The 9,246-nt window shown below is 47.4% G+C and overlaps 1 protein-coding gene across 3 annotated transcripts in view; it reads left to right on the top strand.

Annotated features, from left to right (window-relative positions):
- The window catches only part of LOC125305569 (teashirt homolog 1-like), a 33,421-nt gene extending 26,805 nt beyond the window's left edge, over positions 1-6,616 (top strand). For all 3 annotated transcript variants that reach the window (XM_048260388.1, XM_048260389.1, XM_048260387.1), the window contains one exon: positions 1,705-6,616. In XM_048260388.1, coding sequence (XP_048116345.1) covers positions 1,705-5,231 — 3,527 coding nt within the window. In that variant the 3' untranslated portion in view covers positions 5,232-6,616. The remainder of the gene's footprint in view (positions 1-1,704) is intronic.
- Positions 6,617-9,246: the final 2,630 nt, after the last annotated feature.

Below are 9,246 nucleotides of genomic sequence, written 5' to 3'. Positions count from 1 at the left end.
AGGGCTTAGCTAAACCATGTCCACAGTGTTTTGTGATGTACTATATTTGATCCAGGGTTGTGAACAATTCGAATTGCAATTCTGCTTCCTGTTTGCTACCTCAATTGAAATGCAAGTGAAATTCAAGAATTGAATTGGAATTTAAGAGCCAGTTTCAATTCAGTTCTGGAATTTTGCACAAGCCTGATTTGATCAGTGCACAACCTGATCAATACTCCGGAAAATACTCCGGGCATGATTCACTGATTACAGACCTCCATGGTATCCATAGCAATAAGTGACAACCTCCAGAATAATGGGAAACCTTGAACATAGAAAGACAGTGTTTCTGTTCTTTATATAACATTTTCACAATTACGACAAAGATTGTTACGACACAATGTACTCTGAAGAAAACCTCTCATTATCCTAGCAGGGGTTATAGGGCAATTTGCAAAAATAGGCCTAACAGTCAGCTGATGGGATTCAAACACTAACATAGAGCTCCATGAATCTGTTATTCATCTGAATATTAGTGTCCTAATAAAACGAGCCCAGGCTCCTATGGGTGTGTTTGCCCTCTGTGTTTTTATAACCAGCTGCACATGGCTCCCTGCAAGAGAAACAGTGTACACATTTACCACACTGCACTGCCACAGTCTCTCAATATTAACATGTGAACACATGGAGACACACACTTACACACACACACACACACACACACACACACACACACTTAACCCTCCCCCCCCCCCACACACACACACTGACACACATTCACACAAGCACACCCATCCACCCCGATGCAGCTGCTAGCCTTTCTCCCTTCCCCTTGTATCTCCTCTCAGGCAGCAGTAAATGGTGCCAGCATACATATATCAGGTATTATGTCCACTTAGATTATGATATGACAGCTTAGCGTGCTGTTTGAAGCTGACAGCACATCTGTTTCATCAGGAGAGACTGATACCGGCATCTAGGACACCCATCTCACCATGGAGGAAGGAGATAAAGGGAGGACTAAAGGGGCTGTCTTTCCTGTCTCTCCCTTCCCTCTTCCCCCCCCTCTCTCTCTCTCTCTCTCTCTCTCACTCTCTGTTCCCTCTCTTCCCCCCTTCCCTCTCCTCTGCTCTCTGCCTCTCCGTCTGTCTCTCCTCATTCCCTCACTCACTCTCTCTCTCAAGGCGCGTTTTTGTTTGTTTGTTGGTTTGTTCATAAATGAATATTTAATAGCAGCTTCAGGCACTGACCATGGTAAATATGAAATGTTTGTTGTGATCGACACAATGCGTCGTTTCTTAGATCCTCACGTCATCCCGTCTCCTGATTGCTGTTGTGCAGTCTCCGTGTGCAGACCTTGGGTCGTGTTTATATGAGCTGTAATGTTTGTGGGTAAAATATGCAGTAGGATCACAGTGTGTGTTTAGTCCAAACAGTAAGCGAGATCCTCGCTGAAGACTGAAGTGCGGTGTAGTGAAAGCAGAGATTGAATATCAGAAAACCTCTGATACTAAATGATTCAGTAACAGGAAGCATTGTTGTCAAATAACATATTTGTTGTTTTCTGCCATGATTCTATTCCAATTACCTGCCCTAGAAATCTTAAACCAGCATTTGTTTTGTTTGTTTGTAAATTGGCGTTGTTTGCAAAATAATTAGGTGTTATGTAATGTAAACCATTTGATCACTGCATTGCTGACTCCACCTTTTGTTTCTGTGTTGCAGCGTATGTGCCAGAGGATGAGCTGAAGGCCGGCACCTTAGAAGAGGAGCACCTGCACGACGACGGCTTGTCGCTGGACGGCCAAGATGCAGAGTACCTCTGCAACGAGGAGGAGGACGATGCTTTCATGGGGCCCCCCAGTTTCCATGACTCCCCTCTCAGCAACGGCACCAACCCGGACGCCGGGTATGGCTCCCCCCTCAGCGACACCAGTGACCGCCTCACCGACTTCAAGAGCACTTCCTCCAGGGACGGCCAAGACAAGGAGGAAGGGTCCTGTCGCATGGACACCACCACCGCCACTGACCCCTCCATCAATAACAGCAGCAGCATTGGCAACAGCAATGCGCTCCACGACAGCTTGGCTCAGATGAAAGCCGTCTATGCAAACCTGATCTCTGATGCGTCCTGGTCCCGCATCGCCATGGACATCATGAAGGCCAAGCCGGTGTCCTCCAGCAGTGCCATGGCCCACGCTCCCGCTGCCCTCGCCGCCAAGGCTGTCACCACCTGCCCCAGTAGCAGCAGTGCCACCAGCACCAGCAGCAGCCATCACAACGGAAAGAGCGCTACAGTCAACCTCCCGATCAGCAGCGCAAACAGCAACTTAAACGGCACCCCTGCCACAACCCCGCTTCCCAGCAGCGACGGTAACAACAGTGCTGCGGGGGGCACCAGCAATGGGGGTAGTGCCGCCTATGACTGGCATCAAGCAGCCCTGGCCAAAACATTTCAGCAAACCCCTTACCACTTACTGCCAGAGCCTAGTCTCTTCAGCACAGTGCAGCTGTACAGGCAAAACAACAAGCTTTACGGCTCGGTCTTCACCGGCGCCAGCAAGTTCAGGTGTAAGGATTGTAGTGCGGCCTACGACACGCTAGTGGGCCTCACCGTGCACATGAATGAGTCTGGGCACTACCGCGACGACAACAAAGACAAAGAGGAAGACAATGGAAAGCGCTGGTCTAAGCCCCGCAAGCGGTCACTGATGGAAATGGAAGGCAAAGAGGACGCCCAGAAGGTGCTCAAGTGCATGTACTGTGGCCACTCCTTCGAGTCCTTGCAGGACCTGAGCGTCCACATGATCAAGACCAAGCATTACCAGAAAGTGCCTCTTAAAGAGCCCGTGCCAGCACTGGCAACCAAACTGCTGCCCTCAGCCAAAAAGCGCATGCTTCAGGACCCCCTCATCGCTCCATGCTCCCCTGAGACTGTCCTGGGGGGTGGTGGCGTTTCCACTGGCGATGCTGGGAAAGACGCTAAGCTAGCAGCTAACCCATATGTTACACCCAACAACCGCTATGGGTACCAGAATGGTGCCAGTTACACTTGGCAGTTTGAGGCCCGCAAGGCACAGATCCTGAAGTGTATGGAGTGTGGAAGCTCCCATGATACTTTGCAGCAGCTAACTGCCCACATGATGGTCACGGGTCACTTCCTCAAGGTCACAAACTCTGCCTCCAAGAAGGGCAAGCAGCTGGTGTTTGACCCTGTGGTGGAGGAGAAGATTCAGTCCATTCCTTTGCCCCCAACCACCACAAGACTTCCCGTTCCCTCCATCAAGTCTCAGCCTGTGTCCCCAGCTCTCTCCGCAGGTTCGGAGGAAAAGAAAGAGACACCAGAGGAAAGGAAAATGGAGTTGGGTGAGCCGGAGGAGAAAAAGATAAAAGAAGAGAAGGACGACGAGAAGAGTGGTGAGAGGGCAGAGTCGAACTCCACATCCTACAAGTACCTCAGAGAGGAGGACCTGGATGAGACGCCAAATGGAGGGCTGGACATTCTCAAGTCATTGGAGAACACAGTGTCCAGTGCCATAAGCAAGGCCCAAACTGGTACGCCTACGTGGGGGGGCTATCCCAGCATCCATGCCGCCTACCAGCTCCAGGGCGGTGTGAAGCATTCCTCCTTGCTGTCGCCATCTGTTCAGAGCGTTCCCATGCAACCGGCTTTCAATAGCAGCATGAGGGCCTTTGTGACAGATCCAGGGTCTGTTATCCACTCCCCCAGAAGTCCGTCGTCGCCGCCCTCGCTAAGAAGCAACGTGTCTGCCATGGAGGAGCTGGTGGAAAAGGTGACTGGGAAGGCCTCTGTGAAAAAGGAGAAGGAGGAGCGAATGGTGAGCGGAGATCGGTGCCGGCCCCTCTCCTCTGCCAAATCTCCCTCACCCGTGCGGAGAGAGCAGAAGGATGGCACCGCTCCCATGGCCACCACAGTGACACAGAGCAGCAGTCCCAGAAAGGCCGAGTCTGAATTGGTATGCAAGAAGGAGCCCAAAGACAGCCCGGTCGAAACCCCCAACCATGCGAAAAACGGCTCGGACACGTGCCGGACGCCTATCACCAACGGCAGTAGCTTGGGGATCATCACTGACCATTCACCAGAGAGGCCTTTCATCAACCCACTCAGTGCACTGCAGTCCATCATGAACACTCACCTCAGCAAGGCCTCCAAGCCTGTCAACCCCGCTTCTGATCCCCTCTCCATGCTCTACAAAATCAGCAACAGTGTCGTGGACAAGCCCCTCTTCAGCGCCACGCAGGTGAAGCAGCCGGAGCCCATAAACAGGTTCTTCTACGAGAGCAACGACCAGCCCATAGATCTGAGTAAATCCAAAAGCAGCAGCAGCAGCAACGCTAGTGGTGATGAGCGTAGCGGCAATGGCACTTCCTGCTCTCTAGTGAACAGCTCCATCAATGGCAACAGGCCTCTGCTCTCTGGGCTTTCCCTCTGTGACACTGTTTCGTCTCCACTGCGGGAGAACGCGCTGATGGACATTTCAGACATGGTGAAGAACCTCACCGGCAGGCTCACCCCAAAGTCGTCCACTCCGTCCTCCATATCGGAGAAGTCCGACGTGGACGGCAGCACGTTCGAGGACACCCTGGAGGACCTCTCGCCCGTGCAGAAGAGAAAAGGCCGGCAGTCGAACTGGAACCCCCAGCACCTCCTCATCCTCCAGGCCCAGTTCGCCTCCAGCCTCAGGGAGACCCCGGAGGGTCGCTTCGCCATGACTGACCTGGGGCCGCAGGAGCGGGTGCACATCTGCAAGTTCACCGGCCTCTCCATGACCACCATCTCCCACTGGCTGGCCAATGTCAAGTACCAGCTGCGGAGAACCGGCGGGACCAAGTTCCTGAAGAACATGGACTCGTGCCAGCCTGTCTTCCTCTGCAGCGACTGTGCCTCGCAGTTCAGGACTCCCTCCGCATACATCAGCCACTTGGAGTCTCACCTGGGCTTCAGTCTGAAGGACCTGTCGAAGCTGTCGGCCGATCATCTGCGGGAGCAGCAGGCTGTCTCCAAGGTGATCAGCGACAAACTGCCGTACGGGAGCCCCCTGGCTTCCATGACGGCGGCAGATGATGACTCTGGCTCCGGCGCCATTTACCAGTGCAGACTTTGCAACCGGACGTTTGTTAGCAAACACGCCATCAAGCTGCACCTGAGTAAGACTCACGGCAAATCACCAGAAGACCACCTGGTGTTTGTCACCATGCTGGAGAAGCTGGAGAAACAGGAGAAGGTGTGAAGCCTTGGCGGCGGCAGCAGACGCAGCTATCCACAGTACACTCCAGTGAGAGCCAGCTATGTAAACTGACCAGTTTCATTGCACTAAAATATATATTGATCACATTTACTGCACTGGGCCAAAACTGAGCCGTCAAAAAAAAGAAAAAGAAAAGAAAAAAGAACGAGAAGAATTTTAAAAAAAAAATCAGTCTTACTTTTGTTGTGAAACTGCCTGACTGGACCATGTCTTTTTATGTTCAAGTTTGTTTTTGTTTTTGTTTTTTTTCTTGCCAAGTTTTTGACATCTTATTTTGTAATGTATTTATATGCTATTTGTCCTGATCTGTGCATGTCTTTTAGTGATGTTGAACAAGTTTTCATTCAATTAATGCTCTTTAAAAATGACTACTGGTGACTATAGTTGTGGATTTGAAAAAGAACCATTCATTTGGAAAGAGGAAAAAGACTATATGACATGAAGAATTTGAAAATGAAATTGTTTAGCTATGGTGGAAGCCCTTCCGGAAGACTGAAGTAGCACCTTAAAGACAATTTAATTTTGTAAAGAGAACTTTTTAAATTGTTTCAATGACAAAAAACAGATTCATTTTATTGATATCCTGCTTATTTTATTTTTGAATTATTTTTGACATTCAACAGCTATACAACTGAAAGTTTTGATCAGAGGTTGGTTTGTGTGTTGCATTGAGAGAAGGATTCTCCCAACGGTCTGAATAATTATTGTATTTGCTGCTTTTGGTTCAAATCAATCAGTAAGAAGGCATTGCAGTGCAGTATGCAAGTTTGTTGTAAGACAAAAAAAGACAATGTTCCTTTTCAATGTAAAGTATCACTTTAATAGTAATTTTCAAAATGTATGGTTTGTTACAATATCTTTCTATATTGTGCCGCTTTAATTTCAATCCATAGAAGATATTAGTCCGTTATAATGGTTAGTATGGAAAATGTAAAACTCACATGACATATCTTGCCATTTGCAACAGCTCAATGTTATTTGTACTTTAAGATGTGTGCATTCTTTAACTTTTATATTGTCATTTTTATATATGAAAATCTAAAAAAAAATACCTTAACAAAAAACTGAACACATCCTGTACATAGATATACGCTGTAGAGACACAAATGTTTCCCCATCTTTTTGGAAAGAAGAAAAAAGCTCCTCTAGCTTGGTTTACAGGAAAACAAATAACTATACTTGCATCCAGTTTGATGCATGATAATGGTGTGAAAATACATGAGCGATGCACAATGACTATACAGTTTAATGTTTTATCAACAATATTGTAAAAAAGGAAAAAATATCTTTTTAGCGCCAATAACTTTGCTTTGTTTTTCTTTTTTTATTTTATTTTTCTCAATTGTAAAATAAACCCCAAAGCAGTTGATAATGCATTTCTGTGTTTTTATTGAATACCACAGCACATTTCATGTTACATAACATAAACACAAAATAAAAAAGAATTAGTAGAATGCAACTCATCTAAATATATTTTGAAATGATAGGCAATTCCAAGTTCACTGTCACATAATTTGTCAGGCCAGCCAGTAAAGTGCATCTCCTGGGACTACTTACCAGATAGCGAGATGTGCTTCCCTTCCAGAAGTTTTATTGATATGTACATGATTGTCTAAACACATTTGCAGCAACGTTTGCAGGTGTCCTCTTCTGTCACACAACATGTCTCCCTCTGCATGTGGTTTTGCTCATGAGTGCATTTATATATATGTGTATAAAAAACAAGCTCCCAGTGAATCCTGAACTGGCACGCTTCATTTTAGTGAAGAACGTCTGGTATAGTCATTTAACATTTAGAAATAGAATTAGATTACAGTGGAAAAATCAAATGTATTTCAAACAACACAAAGCACACCAAACAAAAAGAAAAACATTTAAAAGGGTCGATGATAACTGATTCTGATTGCTATTGAATACTTTGCACAGTAGACATTACCAGACAATTTGGACAGAGCATGTCTTATTTGAGGCTGATGCCTCATATAACTGATTTAAAAAAAAAAATCCAAACAAAAAGATACAGTTGTTGAATGAAGGCTAGCACGTCCAAGCTCCTTAGTGATGTCTGACGGCTGAATAGTCATAAACTGATGTTGATGATAAACTATAAGTGTTCTTATTGTATTGCGAGCCTCATGCTTGGCTTGTGACCGGTCTTTGGAGCGTTCACGCTGAAAGAGCCAGTGTTTGTCTCGTTGGAGCGAGCGCATCAGTCGTCTGTTCCTGTCTTCCTGGAAGTCAACTGAACGTCTATCTCTATCTCACACCACCCTGCCTGTGGATCTGGTCTGATGACTATTGACATTAAGCCGATACATAAAACGGGGGGAAGTTCAACATCTATCAGAGGTTTTATTCTCCCTTTTTTCCCCCTTCCTCGCCTGACAAAGACGAACAGTGTATGTCGCCGGCGTGATAATAGTGCGTTTTATTGTTCGCCAGCGCCCAGGGCCAGGGGGGAAGTCTCAGATGATCTTGAGGTGACCTTTAATCATCGGAGCCGTCTCCCTGAGCACTCGGGCCCTGCTCTCCCAGAGGCCCCTGATCTGAGCAGGGGTGTGCACAGAGACGCAGAGGCGCGGCCAAACGGGAGCTGCCTTAGCCGCAGCCCAAAAAATGCAGTGTGATGGAGCACTCCCTCTACACTCGCTTAAGGGCACTCCAATGTGATGGTCAGGACACATTCATAAACACACACACACAAACACACGCTTGTATAGGGACATTCACTCGTAATAGATAGAAACACACTCATACAGAGAGAGAGAGACACACACACAACTTCTAAAATATATACTCACGCTTGCAAAAGGACATTCCATAGGAATGGACAGGGACACACACTCATCCAAATACACACACACAAACAGACAAATAAAACCTTCACTCACACTTGCATAGGGACCATCACTAGAAATGAACAGGAACACACACACATTTGGATGGGCTGCCCTGTCCAGTGTACAATTACACGGCCATTTCACACGGCATCACCTCTGTGAGTGATACACGCATTCATTCACAAAAGAAACCCGGAGTGGCTGGATTAGCCTCCGAATAAGGGTTACAGTTTCCTGGATGGTGGAGGTGGGAAATGGGGAGTGGAGGGTTAGGAGTGTGTGTGTGTGTGGGGGAGGTTGAGGTGGGGGGGGGTAGCGGAAAATAAATAGCACACAGATAAACACGGGACACTTTGAGCTGATTGCGAGGCTCACAAGGAATACGAAGGGAGAAAAACGAAGAGAGAGAGAGGAGAAAAAAAAGCTTGTAGTTTTAATACCCCTGCGGGTAAACCTGTAATTTTGCTTCACCGTCAGATAGCTGTCGAGCCCATCCAGACGCTCCCTGCTTTGTTAGGGATCAGCGTGCTGTTTCCTGTGCGTATTCTATGTAAATTACACGTGATAATCGGGACGAAAAACACAATGCCAGTACCTGCGGTGCGGGAACGGAAACCGGGGCTAGATAAACGCCAGGCCGCGGGGAGATTTGCATAGCTTTTGTGTTTTTCGGGCATGCTGAACGTGCGCCTTTAGGATTCGCCGGGATTTCCTCGAGGTTTTAGCATCCGTGAATGCGGCTACCTCCTCCCAGGAATCAGACAGTTTATTGGAGGCCAAGGGAAGGTGTGGAGGGGAGAGAAAAATCAAAAAGGGAGGGGGCACAAGGGGGCGCGACAAACTAAATGGCAAATATGTACGACTGAGTAATGTGAGGTAGTGGAAATGTTAAATCACAACCTTTTACTGGCATTTTCACACAAAGACCTCTGAATACCCCCCTCCTCCCCAACCCCACAAGCACACACACACACACACACACACAAACACTCTCACACACACACACACACACACACACACACACACACACACACACACACACACACACACACACACACACACACACACACACAGTTGTTCCTCATTAGAGAAAAATAAAGTACCATGTCCAAAATTCTCATCATTGTGAAGGGGCCTTTCAAATGAACATCTCTGCC

This window comes from Alosa alosa, chromosome 13, assembly GCF_017589495.1.
Source record: "Alosa alosa isolate M-15738 ecotype Scorff River chromosome 13, AALO_Geno_1.1, whole genome shotgun sequence".
NCBI lineage: Eukaryota > Metazoa > Chordata > Actinopteri > Clupeiformes > Clupeidae > Alosa > Alosa alosa.
Note: the sequence above shows the minus strand (reverse complement) of the source record. Positions and strands in the feature narration are given on the sequence as shown.